General features: G+C 51.4%; 3 protein-coding genes and 1 long non-coding RNA gene across 6 annotated transcripts in view; 2 read left to right on the forward strand and 2 right to left on the reverse strand.

The window, feature by feature from the left end:
• Positions 1-241: 241 nt before the first annotated feature.
• Gcc1 (GRIP and coiled-coil domain containing 1) lies at positions 242-7,725 on the reverse strand. Its single transcript, XM_048451015.3, has 3 exons — positions 7,345-7,725; positions 3,970-5,067; positions 242-2,795 (listed from the first exon to the last, which is right to left on the reverse strand). Exons 2-3 carry the CDS (start codon positions 4,999-5,001, stop codon positions 1,491-1,493), a joined length of 2,337 nt encoding a protein of 778 aa, XP_048306972.3. The 5' UTR covers positions 5,002-5,067; positions 7,345-7,725; the 3' UTR covers positions 242-1,490.
• Positions 7,099-10,124, forward strand: Arf5 (ARF GTPase 5). The gene is made up of 6 exons (XM_048451020.3): positions 7,099-7,259; positions 7,784-7,864; positions 8,365-8,474; positions 8,835-8,906; positions 9,390-9,515; positions 9,638-10,124. The coding sequence occupies exons 1-6, from the start codon at positions 7,193-7,195 to the stop codon at positions 9,722-9,724; spliced, it is 543 nt and encodes a 180-aa protein (XP_048306977.1). The 5' UTR covers positions 7,099-7,192; the 3' UTR covers positions 9,725-10,124.
• On the reverse strand, positions 8,680-11,371 carry LOC146889693 (uncharacterized). 2 transcript variants are annotated; one of them, XR_014999962.2, is made up of 3 exons: positions 11,252-11,366; positions 10,742-10,883; positions 8,680-8,956 (listed from the first exon to the last, which is right to left on the reverse strand). It is a non-coding gene; the product is annotated as an uncharacterized LOC146889693 (long non-coding RNA). The 2 variants fall into 2 exon arrangements; XR_015736683.1 differs by lacking the exon at positions 8,680-8,956 and adding an exon at positions 10,150-10,258 and having other exon boundaries at positions 11,252-11,371.
• Positions 11,372-11,399: 28 nt separating this feature from the next.
• Fscn3 (fascin actin-bundling protein 3) overlaps positions 11,400-17,957 on the forward strand; it is a 10,370-nt gene continuing 3,812 nt past the window's right edge. The window contains exons 1-6 of one of the 2 annotated variants that reach the window (XM_048451018.3): positions 11,400-11,705; positions 13,310-14,006; positions 14,700-14,818; positions 15,216-15,375; positions 16,613-16,783; positions 17,155-17,355. In XM_048451018.3, coding sequence (XP_048306975.1) covers positions 11,562-11,705; positions 13,310-14,006; positions 14,700-14,818; positions 15,216-15,375; positions 16,613-16,783; positions 17,155-17,355 — 1,492 coding nt within the window. In that variant the 5' untranslated portion in view covers positions 11,400-11,561. Of the gene's footprint in view, positions 11,706-13,309; positions 14,007-14,699; positions 14,819-15,215; positions 15,376-16,612; positions 16,784-17,149; positions 17,356-17,957 lie in introns of both variants that reach the window. The other variant, XM_048451019.3, reaches the window with a different exon arrangement.

Raw genomic sequence — 17,957 nt, forward strand, 5'->3', positions numbered from 1 at the left:
GCTGCCGCCAACCCGCCACACACACACAATTCCAGGCTAAGAAATGTGTTGCATGAGAGGCAGTGAAAACCTCCTTTCATGGACTCCTCCCTGGGGTCGAGCTCATGGACCGCCATAATGGAGAATGATTCGAGCTCAGAGCTCAGTATAAGGAACTGTGTATCTAGCCTTTACATCCACCGTTCACTTTCGTAATCTACTTGTGTTCGGACGCAGAGACACCACCATTAAGGGGAAACCGTTCAAGTCACTGAGGTTTAATGACCACTGGTATTTCCATAAAGATAACACTTCTGATCCATTGAAATCTGCTCCCGGAGGTAATCAGGTCACCTTCACCCATCCCAAACATTGTTAACCAAAATCTTCTGTACCCCAAACCTTCGAAAAACAGATCTCAGTAATACAAATAACAAAAAGATACATATTAATAGTCAACCTTGGTCTTTCCAGTCCAAAGGTCTTTATAACCAGGAAGAGCAGACTAAGCAGAGAACTGGGCAACAGATCCTGCTTTGACCCAGGTTTTCTGAGAATGAAATTAACCTTTGCCCAGACCCATGGGATGGAAAGTATTTCAGCCGAACTTGGCTTTTCCTGTGAGGGTCATAACAGTCTTTTGGAATCTGCAGCAAATTACCTCCTCTTTCCTGTCCCTGCAAAAGCAAACACAGCTGGGGACAAATCATGGCAGGAATTCCTTGTATCCAAGGAGGCCTCCAGCTTATTGTTTGAATGCCCTGTATAAAGCGAGGGTTTCATTTCTTAATACAAGTTCAATGTTGATGGGAAGACAGTGAAGTCATCCACTCAGTCTTGAGCTGACCTTGGACAGGCAGCTTAAGCAAGAGAGGTTCCTTTTGAACCCTGTCCTGGCTCAAACCAGATCACTTGGGAAATCTCGAAGGTCACATTGGTGTTCAGGACCCTGTCTAGGATGGTCACAAGTGGTGGGCTGGTTCCTGGAACCGAGGTTCCAAGTTCAGGGATGAACTCACTATTCCACAGCCCTTTGGACAAACCGTTACTATTTCAAACTGCCTAGTCTCTTTCTAGCTTGATTTTATGTCCCCAGAAATATTAGGACAAAAGTGGACCAGATTCTGACAAGGAATACATACACTGTTATTGTGTATGTTCCAAAGTCAGATGGACTCCTTTGGGAGTCACATTTACTACTAGCTCTGAGCTAGGAGCATAACAAACATCTCTAAAGACTCTCACTACTTCCCTAACTTGCACCTCAGCCCCAGCCTCTCTCCCTAACCTGCTCCACACGCAGACCACCAGAAGTACTGTCTCAACACTTGCAGTACTCCAAGGACAAAGTTGCATTAATGGCACTTGGCAGAAAATCCCATCCTACTTTGAACCGTTCTGAGTTCAACACAGTGAAGAAATAAATGAGAATGTGAGAAGAGGCAGTGGGAATCTGAGCCTGCCCTTCCCGCATCAAAGAGGCACAGCGATTCAGGGCTGGAAAAGGTATATCATCTCTTGCCAGAAGGCCACCAGCTCCCACCACTTGGGAGTTGCTTTATCACTTGCTTCTCCTCGGGGCTGAAGTGTAAGATAGTCAGGATGGCGGTGAGCGTCTGCTGGCGGCCAAGGCTGTCTGGCAAGGTCAGGAAGCGGTAGATGATGTTTTTGAGATACTCCAGGTTGGCTCCTTCCCTGCTCTGGTCCCTGATGTTCTTTTCGATGCGGCTCTGAAGGGCTCCGACCTCCTCTCGGTGCCGCTCGCCCTCCTCCAGCAGCCTTTCCTGCAGCTGATGAGCCTCTACCTCCAGCCTGTGTTTCTGCTTCCTCAGTGACGTGATCTCCACTTCCTTCCGGGCCAACTGCTCAGCATAAAGGAAGAAAGTAGGCTCGTTGGCTGCAGCAAGCTGCAGGGCTTGAGTCAAGCTTTCTGAGGAAGCTGTGTCGGCCGGGTCCCCAAGACCTCCACCACCCAGGCCACCCACAGGGCTTCTGCGTCCAGGCAACCCGGAGGACAAGGCCACGGAACGCAGTTGCTCCAGCTCCAGGTCCTTCTCAGCAAGCACGGACAGGGCCCGGTCCCGTTGCTTATGCAGCTCCTCCTCCAGCTTCAGCGTGCGATCCCTGAAGTCCAACTGCCTTTGTTCCAGCTCCTGCCGATGGAGCTGCTGCAGCCGGGCCAGCTCCTGCTTCCAGTCCTCGGCCTCCTGCTGGTGCTGGCTTTCGAGTTCCTCACAGGACAGCCGCAGGGAGATATACTTCTCCTTCAGCTCAGCCAGCTGCTCCTGGGCCGCCTCCAGCTCCTTGGCCAGGTTCCCGTCTTTGGTATTCTTGCTCTTGAGCACGACCTGGGCTCGCATCTTGTACCGCTCGAACTCCTCCTTCAGCTGCTTCAGCTCCTGCTGGTAGTAGAGTGCGGTTGCCTTTTCCCCATCGGCGGCCTCAGAGCTGGGCGATATCTCAGGGTCACAGAGCTTCTCCACATCCAGGGCCACCTGGCTCTTCCTAGCTGCAACCTGCAGTAGCCTCTTGAGCTTCTCCATCTTATCCTTCAGAACATTGACGTCCAGACTGGATTCATCCCCGTGGCTGTCGAGAGGGGGCCGGCTAGAGGCCGCGAGGGCCAGGGTTTTGTTCTCCAGGTCCAGCTGCAGAATCCGCTCCTTCAGCTTCTGGATGGCCAGCTGGTCCTTCTGCTTGGCTTTCTCGTAGGTGCCCAGCAGTTCCGACACCTCGGAGATTTGGTTCTCCAGGGCTGCTACTCTTTGCTCTTCTAACTGGCACTGCTGGCGAAGCTGGTCCTCCGCAAGGGCCGTCTGCAAAGCAAAGCACAGGTGACAGTCTTCCAGAAAAGACACAAAAGCCTACAGTCACCTGGGGGTGGAGGAGCAAGGCAGAGAAGTCATAGGCCTAGGATGGCCTGGAGCCAGAGGGTACTGGGATTTATTATTGACGTTCCTTTGTATAAGTGCTATTTTTATGATCGTTTTCCATTTTTCATTGAGCTTGAATACAAAGCACTGAATGTACTTTTAACCATGTGCTTCCCACAAATGCCTTTCTCTGTTAAGCTATTTTGTTAGCCTTGTATCTTACATTTTAATAATAGGTAAATATTTCATGTATTATCATTAATATTTCATTACATATATTTTGTTTTCTCACCATAATGTATGCTTTAAGTTATACATTTTGAATTATTAAAATTACTTTTCATGCATCTTGATAAAAAAAAAAAAAACCATGTGCTTCCCAAATTTTTTAAAGAAGTCAGGCAGCTCTCTTTCCCTCTCCCAACATTCCTGGAAATTCCAAACCAAGCTGGATTCTTCACTACATGGAAAGGAAACACTACAAAACTATAGTTTTCTAAGCCAGGCGAACTTCAGCCAAAGGCACACACAAGACATTTGTTTCTGGGGTGGAAAAAATTGCTTCCTTCCGTCCCTCTACCTATAAACACGCACTTCTCAAGATACACACAACCTTGCACTACACAGCTGTCATGATATTGCCTCAGCTGGTCAGGTGCCAGGACCCAGAAGCCGAGATATGGCTATCTGGCTTTGACCCAGAAGTACTCAGAAACTCCTCATCTGGCTGTAAGAACTACACAAAGCAAGATTTCCTAGGACTCACTGGTGCGATTTTCCAGTTGGCATCAAACATCAGAGTGCATGCTGGGAATGTGGAGCGGGGCTGCAATCCCAGCACCCAAGAAGCGAACAAACACCAGGCAATCCTTGATTGAAGCAACACCCTGTCTTAGGTGGAGAGAAGGTGCCTTTATGGTAGGGAAAGGCAGGCAGATCACTGTGAGTTCAAACCAGACTGGATTGGATGGTGAGACCCTGCCTCATGAAACACAGAGAGAGAGAGAGAGAGAGAGAGAGAGAGATCTAGTCTAATGACCAAAAGAGAAAAATGATAAAATCCTGCTGTTTCCTAACCAAGTTAAAATGATTGTTTGAAGACTATGAGAATAATTACCTTCCTCATTTCCTGCTGCAACTGAGCCTGGAAATGGCTTTTAAGATGCACAGCCTCTTGCTGGAGCTCTTGCAGCCGGGGGTCTGGTCGGTTCTTCTCATCTCGAATAGCTTGCAGTTCACCTTTCAGCTCCTCCACCTCACGGGTCAGCTGCTTGGTCTGCAGCTCAAACCCTTCGATCTGATCAGCAGCATATGCCCGCCCTGCCAGGGCTTCTCTGGTCTCTTCTAAGCGAAGTTCCAGGTCCTGGCGCTGGGTCCTTTCCTCCTGCAACAGCTTCTGTAGCTCCCGCAGCATCACGGCATGGTCACTCTGCTCCTGGGCACGATCATGCTGCTGTGTGATCAGGCGGGCTTTGGTTTCTGCTACCTGCTCCTGCAGCCCCTTCAATTCTCCTTCCAGGCGGTCCCTCTCTTCCTCTGCCTTTTTATTGGCGTCCTCTAAGTCCTGTTTCATCTTCTTCTTGTCGGCCAGATAAGATGCCTCCATACGGGACTTCTCCTGGGTGACTGTAGCCAAGGAGCTAGTCAAAGTAGCCAACTGAGTCTTCAGCTGATGTACTTTTTTGTCCATCTCATTACCCGCGGATGGCCCATCCCCACTGCTACTACTGACGCCACTCTCTGACCCACTGGCCTCTTCAGACTTTGGAGGAAGAGGTCCACGGGCCATTCTGTCCTCTTCGACCCCAAACTCACCCTTGGTACTTGTAAGACTGGCCGCAGTATCCAAGCTAGTGGCGGTTCCGGTGCTGTCCTCACTGTGAGTGGAGCACCGATCATCCACAGAGTCAGGTAATGTGAGACCTGGTGGCTGCACACCTGCAAGGCCTACATCCGCCTCGTGGGATACCGACAGTACTTTGATGCTGGCCTCCAGGGCCTCTTTCTCCTTCAGCAGACTTTTATAAGCGCGGACCACATCCTTGAGCCTTGCCTGGTACTGGAGAAGCTGCTTTTTCTGTGTCTCTATGGTCTCCAGCAGGTCCTTTTTGCTTGGGCCACCCCCGAAACTCATCCCAAACTTCTCCATGGGGGTTCTGGAGTGGGTTGCTCCACGTCAGCGGTCTGGCAGCCCTGGGCAGAGCCGCACAAACATCTAGAAGTGAAGCAGAGAGGACCGTCTGGCCGCAGGCCACACACCCAGCTGTCCGGGCGGGGGGCGGGTTGAGGGGCCCCCGCGGCCAGGCAAAAGCGCTGTGGAGCCAGGCCGAAGGTGAAAGCTGGTTCCAACCTGGAGGCGGGACAGCCAACGCTGGTCTAGCAGAAGCCTCAGCCACGGCTCTCCGGCACTGGCCCAGAGGCCGCTCCGCCCTAACCGCTCCGCTGGCCACTGCAACCCAGGCCCGCCCCCCTGGGCCCAGGATCGGCCCAGGGTTTACACTAAGCTCGGATCCATCACGATTTCCTAACAACTCCCGGCTGCCCACAGCAGCGCTTCCGGGTCCACTGGAAGTGACGGGGGCAAAACGCCACAGACCCCGCCTCCGGTTTGCGTGAGGTGGGCGGGGCTTCTGCAGACCGGGTGTGCTGACGGCCTGGAGAGGGAGGAACAAGCTGGGATAGTTGGGAAAAGCAAAGTCCAGAGCACCTGAGCAGTGGTTTGGAGACGATGTCTAACTTTGCCCTCAAACTTCCGCCAGCGAGCGACAGGGGGCGACGTCGCACTGCATTTGCCCCCAAATCCCTAACTATTTGGGGCAATGTCTAGCGTGTCCCTAAAACGCAACAGGACTCATACTAGAAAAATAAGCCCAGCACCTAGTTAACATAAGGCATAATAGTTCTCTTCTTTAGTTTTGCTTTTAGAGGGGCACTATTAAGCTATAAGGTCCACCTTAAATACCCATATATGCTGGGGTCTCACAAGAGTTCTTGCTATTTAGTCTTTCCAAAATTCTATTTAGAGGATATCATCAAAACCAGTTTACAGCTGCGGGAACATACAGTACGGAGAGGTAACTTGTCCAATGACACTCGGCTACTAAGTTTAGGGATCTATCTCAGTCCACATACCAGTGCATAAAGTGCCATGCCAGATAGCGCCCTGGAGAAACATGACTCTGAACCAGACGTGCAAACAAGTAAATCCTGCCCTCACACTAGTCTGTACGGGTATAGTCGAAGTGGTATAAAAGAGGTGGGTTGCCTGTCTAGAGGAAGGACAGAGACTCTTAGGGAAAATATTTGGGGGTTTGAAGAATGAATAAAGACTGTCAAGTAAATTCAGATGTGGGAAACCAGCATCAAGGAAAGTGGAAAAGTTTACCAGGACCAAGAATCATTCCTAAATAATAGCTTAGGGCGTGGGAGAGGGGCAGACACTGAAGAGGCTGGAACAAAGGGTGGGACCCAACTTAAAGGCATCTAGATTTCCATCTTGGGTGACAAAACATTAAAGTATTTTGATCTCAAGGGGACACCATCGAGACTCTTGTGGGGCCTGTAAGACAGCTCAGCAGTAAAGGTCCTTTCCACCAAACCCAGAGCCCAGACCTGAGTCTATCAGGACCCACGTGGTCGAAGGAGAGAACATAGCCCCACAGGTTGTCTTCTGACTCTACACACCCCCACATACAAACTCGAAATAAAGGTGGGGAGGGGCTAAAAACAAAAACAGAAAAACGGCTCCTGTGACACTATGAAGGTACCAAGGGGGAAGGAGTGAGAAGGCTCACTCAAAAAGAGAGATAATAGTGAAATAGGAGCAACAACACGGATGAAGTATTTCTGTTCTAAGAATCTACTCGGGAGGCCACGGCAGCTCTGTGACTTCGAAATTAGCCTGGTCTACATGGCAAGTTCAAGGCTACATAGTGACACAGTGGACATAGTGTCTCAAAACAAAAAAAGAATAAGCTACTTTAAGAACCTTTTAATATATTTCTCGACTCTGTCAAAGCCTTCTTAGGAATGGAAGTCTATGACTGAAGAATAAAGCAAGCTCCTGCAGTCATTGGAGACCCAGATTCCCTTTCCACTCCCTCGGGCCAGGGGCGAGGATGCCAGGCCTCGCTGGACTTCAGCTCTTCCGCAAACGCGCCTGGGGGCGGGGCCGAGGCGGACCCGGGGGCGGGGCTCCGTGACGTCGGGCGGGCCCGGACGCGCGGAGGCGGCGGCGGCGGCGCCTCCTCCTTCTGCTGTTGCGCCCCATCCCCCCCGCGGCCGGCCGGTTCCAGCCCTCACCCCGCGTCCCTGCCCGCGCCCCCGCCCCGGGCCCCACCATGGGCCTCACGGTGTCCGCGCTCTTTTCGCGGATCTTCGGGAAGAAGCAGATGCGGATTCTCATGGGTGAGGCAGATCGAGCGCGCGGCCCGGATGGGGCGCCGGCCCCGCCGCAGCCCTCCCACCCCCGCGTCCCTCCAGCCCCACTCACCTGGTACCCTGACCCCGAGACACCCCACCACCACAGCCTCGGGGGATGCGCTCCTGTGCAGGCCAGGATCTCCGGTGTCGGCCTCGGGCCTGAAACCCGGAGCTGGGGCCTGGGTGGGGTGACGCTTCCTCCGCCCCAGCCCGGCTGCTAAGAAGGGAGGAGGATTCCGCCCTTGGAAACGACTTTTCAAAGGAACGCGGCCTTTCTCCCGGGCCCTCCACCTCCCTAGCTCCTCTACCTCCTCGGCCACTTGAAGGACAGGAGTTGGCACTCGCCACCCAGACTGCCCTTAAGGCCCGGAAGGTGGAGAACAGCTCGCACCTGGAGGCTCTCCCGCTCTCCGCCCCCATCACCATCAGCTGGGCAGTCCTTTCCCTTTCCCTGGTCTCTAGAGGGCTCCCTAGCTCCCGTCTCCATTCTGTGCCCCTCTCCGTTGCAGTTGGCTTGGATGCGGCTGGCAAGACTACCATCCTGTACAAACTGAAGTTGGGGGAGATTGTCACCACCATCCCCACCATAGGTGAGTCCGGGAATGAAGCGAGGGTTTGCGGGAGTGTCGCGTCGGGCCTTCTCGGGGTCTGCTCCCAGTTCTACTGAGGCCCTTATCTGTTCCTGACCCTGACACCAGATATGGCTACTTGAGAAGTGGGTCACGGTATCTCTATGTGCCTGCTGGTGCCTGAGGCGTGGACCGTGAGCCTAGCATATCTGTTGACCTCCGGTCCTTCTGGATTTTATTCCTATTGGTCTTGGTCATTGCCTTCTGGGTTTGTGTGCCTGTAAAGATCTGAGTGGTTTTTGGTTTTGTTTTGTTTTTTCTGTGTAGCCCTGGCTGTCCTGGAACTCGCTCTGTAGACCAGGCTGGCCTCAAACTCACAGAGATACACCTGCCTTAGCCTCCAGAGTGCTGGAATTAAAGGCATGTGCTACCACAGCCTGGCTGATCCAAGTGATTTTAGTGAGTTCCTTTCAGAACTTTTTTTTTTCTCTCTCTCTCTCTCCTCAAAAAATTATCTGCAGGCTTCAATGTGGAAACAGTGGAATATAAGAACATCTGTTTCACAGTCTGGGATGTTGGAGGCCAGGACAAGATTCGGCCTCTGTGGCGGCACTACTTCCAGAACACTCAGGTGGAGTGGAGGCGGAGGGGGAGGGACAACCCTCAGAGGAGGGTGGTATGGCCCAGGACTGAACTGTTGACTGAGTTCTGGGCCCTCACCCCTCTCCCTTTAGCTAGGTCTTACTCCTCCTTAACAGTCATTGTCCTGTTCTGGGAAGCATGGTTCTAGGACCACACTGTCTAATGTAGCTCTCAAACAGAACATCTTTTAGCCGTTTCGCTTTGCAGTGGTCTCTGCAGACCGCTAATAGGAATTTACTAGAAGACGAAGATGGATACAACTAAAGATGGGAAAAGTGAGAAGAGGCCAGGCTAGGGCAGGGCGTAGGTGGGAGTGATCTCTCCTGCTTCCTTTCTTCCTCCCAACTAGGGCCTCATCTTCGTGGTAGACAGTAATGACCGAGAGCGGGTCCAGGAGTCAGCTGATGAACTCCAGAAGATGGTAAGCATCCGGATCTGGGAACAGGGCCCTTGACTTGGGGACAGCATTCTCTGTGGGCGGGGAATATGAAGTTTTATGTCTCTGATTAAGTTGCTTCTCACGCGGTTTGAACAGGTCTTTTTCTCTTAAATACTTGTGTACCTGAGTCTAAGGGAGCTAAGGAGAGGGAGGGGTTGTCCGTTGGAAAGAGGAACAGCCTCTCACATTTTTGTTGTTGTTGTTCATTTTGTTTTGTTTTTTAGTGTTTGGGACTTTTGTTATTTTCGCTTAGAGCAGGTTCTTAAATTAGAAGGTTTCTGGAGGTAAAATTTAGGGGTTTTGTACATTTATAACTGTCCTGTGTTCAACAATAAACTGCACAGTACACTGTGTTTTTCCTACAAAGGACTTGGCAGTTAGAAACCAGAACTCCCCTATAGTGTAGTCAGCAGGGAACCTGGGACTCCTTGCAGCCACAGGTCCCACCTTCTTCTCCCCTCTCAGCTGCAGGAGGATGAGCTTCGGGATGCGGTGCTGCTGGTGTTTGCCAACAAGCAGGACATGCCCAATGCCATGCCTGTGAGCGAGCTGACTGACAAGCTGGGGCTCCAGCACTTGCGTAGCCGCACGGTAAGGATCTGGTCTCCTTTGCACTGGGTCCAGCCTTTCCTCCAGAGCCCCAGGCTGGACAGGGGGATAAAGGTACCCTCGCCTGCCCTGGTGCTGATTTACTTCTCTCTCTCTCCCTACAGTGGTACGTCCAGGCCACCTGCGCTACCCAAGGCACAGGCCTGTATGATGGGCTGGACTGGCTGTCCCATGAGCTGTCAAAGCGTTAGCCAGCCAGGGGCAGGCCCCTGCTGCCCGGAAGCTCCCGCGTGCATCCCGGGATGACCAGACTCCCGGACTCCTCAGGCAGTGCCCTCCCTTCCCACTCTTCCTCCCCACAGACAGGTCTCTGCTCCTGCTCCTGCCTGCATGTTCTCTCTTGTCGCTGGAGCTGGAGCCTTGCTCTCTGGGTGCAGAGGGCTCTGCTCTCCTGCCTGCTGGGACCTGTGGAAGGGCTTCCTGGCCAAGGCCCCCTCCAACAGGGGAGGAGCAGGGATCTGGATTTAATTTCATTTTTTTTCTGTTTCGGGTGTACCCTTGGGGCCAGGTTTGGGGGGAGGAGAGTGAGGGCTCCGGGTGGTGCTATGATGTGGAACTGGATATTGAGGAATAAATTTGATGTGGTTTGTACCCGGTGTTGTCTGTAGCCTGGAAGTTGGGAAGCTGAGTTACTCTGGGTACAAAAAGACAGTATGGGAGAGGCTCCAAGCAGCTGAAGTTGTGAGGTCAACACACACGTAAGCCCTTTCTTCCTCAGCTTCTCCCTGTGGTGTTTCAGGGGAGGAAAGCCATTTCGTCCTCAGTTCTGAGGACTGAAATCCACCTTTATCATTCCACAAACCACAGAATCTTTTTCCTACCTCTTACCTAGCTACTTAGCAGTTCTTCACGGTAGCTTTGTACACAGGGGAGAAATGGATATTAAAAAGATAGATCCCAAGACACTCTGAAGAAAAATGATCAACGTGGTCTGAAGCCTTCCCCCAACAACATGCGTATTTAAAATTACCCAGATGATTCCAGCACGGGGCAGCACCTATTAGCCCTATTTTACAGAACACCGGTGAGTCTTTCCTGGGGACCCCTGGGATGCTGTACCTAGAGGACCCCATCTACACAGATCAGGAAGGCCATGGAAACCACGATGACTCTGGGCTATTCTCCAAGCAAGGTTGCTTGCCTGTTTCCCTGTGGAACCCAGCAAAGCTTAAATGAGACCTGTTGTCCCACCGTTTCTTTTTCCGTACCTCTTCTCAAGTTTTCAGTTTGTCTAGGCTCTTGATGGAGGTTTTCTCCTGGAGCTCTGCAGGAAGTGATCCAGCAGAGCCTTCTGGTGGGTGGGACCGGTATCCTTTCCGGCAGATCTGGCTGTCTGCCCAGCCCGTTCACCTGTAACACAGCCAGGCTTGGCGAAGCACAGTTCTGAAGTGCCCTCCACCTAGGCCATTCATTAGCCTTTAAAGTCAGAAGAGTGGTTTCATCCTCGATGGTTATATTTCCATTTTCCGCGCCTTCACTGCGAAGTACTTTCCAAAACAGCTTGACCTTGTTGTCCCAAGATCCTAAAGACCAATAGCTTTTTCTTGGCTGACTTGAACTTAAAAGAAAGGAATTAAACTTGCTTGAGTCACAGAGAGTGAGCCAAGCAGAACCCCCTTGTTAGGAAGGAAATAGGTTGATTCCTTTCTTGTTACTAAGAAAGGTAGGGACGGGCCTACAGTCACAGGTTGCAGTACTGATTCCCAGTCTAAACCTACCTCATTGCTTGGAGTTGGTCGGGAAGACATACTGAAAGCTCTGGACCTACTTCCTTTGGCCTGTGGATTGATACTACTAGGCCAGTGCCCTTTCCCCACTGTGCTGGGATAAAAGGCAGCCTTTAAAGTCACAATGCTCCCGGGTCACAGAGGTGCTGGGCCTTAGGCCAGACCTCTGCCTGGGAAGTTTCCTCTGGGAACGGCTTCTGGTGGGTACTACGGGCCTTATTCCAGGCCATATGGCCTGTGGGACCTCACCACTGGGGGGAAGCCTGGGCCGGACAGAGTTATCACCTGTGGCACTGGCCCCATGGCTGAGGTGGAGTGGATACACAGACATCCAAAGGCCGAGGACCTAAGGGTTGGGCTCATCAGCTGGGCAGGAACCTACCTCACCTTTGGAGCGTATAAGAGTACAGTCACAGCTACTGCAAAGAGTTTGGGCAGGAGACAGGTAACAAGGCGAACCTGGACTAGAACCAATTTGTTGAGTGTGTGTGTGTGTGTGTGTGTGTGTGTGTGTGTGTGTGTGTGTTGCGTGTTGCATTCTTGTCCTAATCACTGGCATAGTCTCTGCTGTTGCCAAGCCAAAACACTTCGACACCAGACTTTTGTTCATGGATTGTCATTGTTCCCCCTTCCAAAACCATTTCCCTAAGATCTGAAGTGTCAGCGCTGGCCTAGCTGCTTTGCCTCCAGTGTTTCCTACCCTCCATCCCAGCACAGGGTGGTTGTGTTGACAAAGCAGAGAGGTGGGGAGTCCAGGCTGGAAAGCAGAACCAGGCATCCGGAGGAAGCTGGACCATAGTACAAGACCCATGTTTCTGTCCTGGAAAAAGTAGTGCAATATTTTAAAGTGCTTGCTGACTTGGTCTCTGTTTTAGAGAGAAAATCAGAGCAAAGTCTTCTCCTTTACGACCAAATTTCTCACAGTGTACCTAACTATTGTATCCCAACTTCCATACATAGAGTCAGGATGCTTCCTTGCACTTCTGTTGGAGAGGTGGACCCTGCTGGTGGAGGTTCTGAGTACTGTGCCGTCCAGGGTCTGTAGCAAGGGTGAAAGAAATAAAACAAAGCAAAACGTGTTTTCTTTTAGGTACTGAAGGATGGAGCAGGGGAAAGAGAGGTTTTGTTTTTCTAAAGTGTGAATATAGAATATCCCATGGGTTCTGCATGTGGTGTGTGTTTGTGTATACAAGCACATACGTGAGGTCAGAGGACAACCTTCCACCTTGAAGTGATCTCTTGGTTTTGCCTACACTGTGTGCTCTAAGGTCATCTGGCCCATGAGCTTCCAGGAGAGTCTCTTGTCTCTATCTCCTATCTTGCCATAGGAGTTCTAGGATTATAGATGCTTGCCACTGTGTCTAGCTTCTTTCAATCATTACATTTTATTTATTCGTGTGTGTGTGTGTGTGTGTGTGTGTTACCCACATATCTGTACCATGGCACACATGCGGAGGTCGGAGGACAATTTACAGGGGTCAGTTCGTTCTCTTCTTCCACCAAGTGGGACCCGGGGATCAAACTCAGATCATCAGGCTTGGCAACAAGTACCTTTACCCACTGAGCCATCTCACCAGACTGCATCTAGCTTTTTAAGTGTGGATTCTGGAGATAGACCTCAGGCTGTCAAGTTTTCGAGGTGCTTTTACCCTGAGCCATCTCTCTGGCCCCCACTGGGTCTTAAGAAGTCCTGTGACTGTAGAGGTGGACAACCCAGAAAACTTCCTTGTATTTTTTGTTTATTTTGTTTTGCGAAAGACTCCCACTATGTAGTTCTGGCTGGTGTAGAACTGGCCATGCAGACCAAGCTGGCCTTGAACTCACCGAGATCTGCCTCCCTCTGCCTCCTGAGTGCTGGAATTAAAAACAGGCATCCCTGGCCCCCAGCCCATAAATCCTTTTCCTTGTTAATTGATCAAGTAGAATGTTCATAGCAAGGAGATGCCAAGACAGGTATGGGAAGGAAGGTCATGTTGGAGGTGCTGATGGTACCAAGAGTCGTGGTTGCCAGTTGTTGACACATTTCCCTCATCCTCCCGACGCCTCCAGACCTGGGAGCTCCTGGTGAGCAATGAACATGACGCGCAGGCCGTGATACGACTAAAAAGCTTGCAGGGCCTCTACCTGCTGTGTGAAGCAGATGGTACTGTGTGCTATGGCAGGCCAAGGACTAGCCACCACGGATGCTTCCTGCTCCGTTTCCACCGAAATGGCAAATGGACCCTCCAATGCATTATCTCTGGCCGCTATCTGGAGTCTGATGGTGAGGATGTATTCTGCAACTCCAGGGTCCTCTCAGCTTACCATATGTGGACCCCTAGACCAGCCCTGCATGTCCACGTGATCCTCTACAGCCCCACCTACCGCAGCTATGCTCGAGCCGACCACACCGTGGGCCGAATCTGGGTTGACGCAGCAACCCCCTGCCTAGAGGAGTGTGGGTTCCTGTTACATTTTCACGACGGATGCTATCACCTGGAGACTTCGACACACCATTTCTTGTCTCGTGTAGACCGGCTGGTCCCTCACCGCTCGTCAAAGACAGCTTTCCACATGCAAGTGCGGCCTCGGGGGCTTGTGGCACTGTGCGATGGAGAAGGAGGCACATTATATCCACAGGGCACACATCTACTCCTGGGCCTGGGCTCCAGTCCTATAAGGGGTGAGGAGTGGTTCGTCTTACAACACTTCCCAACCTGGGTCAGCCTGAAGTCAAAGACACGGAGGTTCATCTCAGTCGTCTATGGCAAGTACTGGGTCCGGTGCCACCGTGGGACAGAGGGGGCGGGGCGGGGCTAAAAGGAAGCAACTGTTCAGGTGTGGCCTAGCTTTCTTTCTGTTGCTGGGGGTAAACACCGTGCTCAGAAGCAACTTGGGGTGGAAAGGGTCTTGTTGTTTTGTTCTGTTTGGTTTGTTTAACTTCCATGTCGCCACGCAACCCTGAGGGAAGCAAGGACAGGAACTCGAGCAGAAACACAGAGAAACAGTGTTTACTAGCTTGCTCCCGTGACTTGTCCAGTTTGCTTTCTTATATTACCCAGGTCCATTTATTTGCCCGCAGTGGGCTGGGCCCTGGGCTCTTCCACATCAATGATCAATCAAGAAAGTGTAATCGTCCCTACAGGTAATCTGATGGAGACAACCCCTCAATAAGCTTCCCTATTTCCGGATGACACCAAGCTTGTGTCAAGGCAACACACTAGCACAGGACAAGCAAGATACTTTAAACCTAGTCATAAGAAAGAGCCTGAGCCCCCAGAGAGACCTCTGGGGAGGCAGACTAACAGATAAAGATATGCCTTTAAGAGAAAGTTGCCTGGGCTTCTCCAGATCATTATGATCTAGGTTGAGGAAGGAAAACGTCAGTGAAACCCATGATAAGCATGGAGGAGGGTCTGGGACTGAGCTAAAAAGCTGCTTGTGTGGACTTCCTCCCTAGATGCTGAGGTGTGTGCCGCCTCTGAGCGCTTGACCCCGATGTCCTTGTTCCAGTATGAATGTGACAGTGCAAGCCCTACCTTACAACTCCGTTCAGCCAATGGCTACTACCTAGCCCAGGTGAGACTGGTTCCATTTTTGCCTTACAAAGAGGTTCTGAGGGGCTGGAGAGATGGCTGCTCTTCCGGAGGACCTAAGTTCAGTTCCTAGCACCTCCATGGTGACTCAGAAACATCTGGAGTTCCAGTTACAGGGGATGGGAAGCCATCTCTGGACTCCATAGGCACCAGGCATGTTGTACGTAGACAAACAAGTTAAAACAGTCATACAAATAAATAAATCAAAAAATATGACTTTTAAGACCTTTTAAAAAGAGATTTTTGAAGGCATAGTCCAGAAAATTACAGAGGCTGGAGAGGGGGTGGATATAGGAATTGGACCCAGGAATAAAACTGATGGGGAAAAAGCTAAGGTTGCTAACCTTCCTCCTGGTCCCTGGTCCCCACATTCTCTCCAGAGGCGCCACAGGGCCATCATAGCTGACGGGTACCCCCTGGAATCTAACACCTTCTTCCGTGTGCACTGGAACTGTGGCAGAGTTATCCTGCAGTCCCCCAGTGGGCGTTTCCTGAGCATTGCATCCAATGGCCTGCTGATGGCAAATGCCACCATCCCAGGTGAGCCAAGCCACTATTCTCCTCCCGCGCTAACCCACGCCAGGGATTCTGCAAGAGCCAGGGCTCTCACATGTGGCTGGGGAGAGAGAGGGGACGCATACGGAGGTCAGAAGCCTCGGGAATCAGTTCTCTTCGTTTCCCTCTCCTGTTGTGGGTTCCAGAGACTGAACCCAGGCTGCTGGGCTTCTGTGACAAGTGCGTTCACCAACTGAGCCACTTTTATTTTTTAAGGTTTTGGAAGCAGTGAGTTGACCTCAGAAGGTTTGGGTCTGGGTTCAGTTGCTGAGTGCTTGTTGCTGGAACAGACCCTCTTTGAGCTTCAGGTTTAAAGTCCCTGACAAGGATTCTATTCTACTGCTTCACAGGGTTGAGGTGGGGATTAAATCGATTAACACATCCCAAAGAAAGAATATGTAGATTTCTTGTGCTCCATGCTCTGCTGAGTGCCCTGGCAAACATTTCACAAGCACCTAGTGTAAGGCCTGGCACACAGCCAGCGTTCAATAAAGGTTAAAATACAGAGAACGTTCAGGGGCTTGAGTGATTGACAGCTCAGTGAGGAGAGCACTTGCGACAGCAGTGTGAAGACCTAAGCTCTGGTTCCCCAGCGTGCACATAAATTGCTGGATGTGGTGTGGGTGCCTATCACCTAAGCACTGGGGAGGAGAGGGCAGAGGCAAAGAATTGCTGAGGCTTGCTGGCTGCTGACCTTCAGGAAAAACACTGAGTTATACGTTCAGTCAGAAGCCCTACCTCAGGGGATAAGGCAGTGATGGAGCGGGACACCCTCCTCTGGCCTCCACGTACACACACACATACAGAGAGAGAGACAGAGACAGAGACAGAGAGAGTCTGAGAGACAGAGAGACAGACAGACAGAGACAGACAGACAGACAGACAGACAGACAGAGACAGACAGACAGAGACAGAGAGACAGACAGAAAGAGACAGCGAGAGAGAGAGGGAGAGACAGAGTCTGAGAGACAGAGACAGACAGAGAGACAGACAGAGAGAGATAGACAGACAGAGACAGAGAGAGACAGAGACAGACAGAAACAGACAGAGACAGAGAGACAGAGAGAGACAGCGAGAGAGAGGGAGAGACAGAGAGAGACAGAGAGAGAGAGAGAAATGCTGACATAATCCTTAGGTATCCTTCGTGCTCCCTTTCTTTCCCCCCTGGAAAGCCCCTAGAGAGACCCAACCTATCCAGATAATGCCTCCCTGTTTCTTTCAGGCCCCAACGAGGAACTGGAGATTAGATTTGCCAATCGCCCGTTTCTCATCTTGAGAGGGCGGTATGGGTATGTGGGCTCCTCCTCAGACCGGGACCTGATGCAGTGCAACATGGATCAGCCTGACTGCATTCACCTTCTGCCCTGCCGCCAGGGCATCTACCATTTTCAGGGTGAGTGGTTCCTCTTCCCCACCTAGAGACCCTGACCCAGCCCAGCCTCAGTCCCAGGCCGGGCTTAGGGACCTGCCACCCGTCATAAAAACAGGATTTCGGTTTGTTTTCATACTTCAAGGCTCCAGGGTGGCTTAGCAGAATAGGAATCAGTGAGGTTCCCAGGGGTTCTTCTTCATTTGTCTAGAAGGATCTACTAAAGCAGGCAGGATACAATCCCCGCAGGAAGGCGGGGGAGGGGCGCGGGGAGAAGGAAGGCGGGGACAGGGGGTGGTTTTGCACGCCTCAGGGAACTCCCCTGGGAGGTTTCAATGCTTAGAAAACTGCTTTCCAAATGGTCGACCAACATAGTTCTTCCCTCCCCAGCACAGGGCGGATCCTTCTGGTCAATAACATCTTTTGGCACCTTCCGCCCTTGGGGAAAATTCGCCCTCAACTTCTGTATAGAACTTCAGGGGAGCAACTTGCTCACGGTGCTGGCGCCCAACGGCTTCTACATCCGAGCCGACCGAAGTGGCACACTATTGGCAGACAGTGGAGACATTACCAAAGAATGTATCTGGGAATTTTAGGTAAGGAAGAGTGGTGTCTGTCAGGGAAGCAGGAGCTGAGGCGCAAGAGGAGAACGGAAGTGGGCGGGGAGACTTGTGATCCAAAGACCAGAATATGAGAATGGGATCGCTTCTGTCCAGGAGCTGACCAACACCAGGCATTTATTCCACATCCACATCATTCCTTACAGGCTTATAAACCGGGTCTTGCTAGGGAGGGAAGAAGAGCATCAGGCATCGTGTCTGGGTTTCTTAAAACTTTGTTGTTCTGACTTACGGGCTACAAGCAGGCCTGGGTTCCTATGTCTCCTTTAAGGTCTAGAATTTTACCTCATTTTGGGGGAAAATGTGTGTAGATAGGGAAGGGCATTTCCATCCTTATCCCTTGGTTTATGCATTTCCGTCCTTGCCCATTTGTTTTATCTCCAGCCCTGATTCTTCTCTGAAATGCCAACCCCATTTTTCTCCAACTTGACTTGATTTCAACCTTCTAGTCCTTCTAAATCAACATGACTGATTCTCTTCCATAGTCCTCTCCTTCCAAGGTCATTCTCTTGTGCCATGCCATTCCCTTCCAGCCTGACCCTACTGCCCTTCCAGATGATCACGGTCAAAGCCTCCTC

The sequence above is a fragment of the Myodes glareolus genome, chromosome 25 (genome assembly GCF_982192425.1).
Source record: "Myodes glareolus chromosome 25, mMyoGla1.1, whole genome shotgun sequence".
Classification (NCBI taxonomy): domain Eukaryota; kingdom Metazoa; phylum Chordata; class Mammalia; order Rodentia; family Cricetidae; genus Myodes; species Myodes glareolus.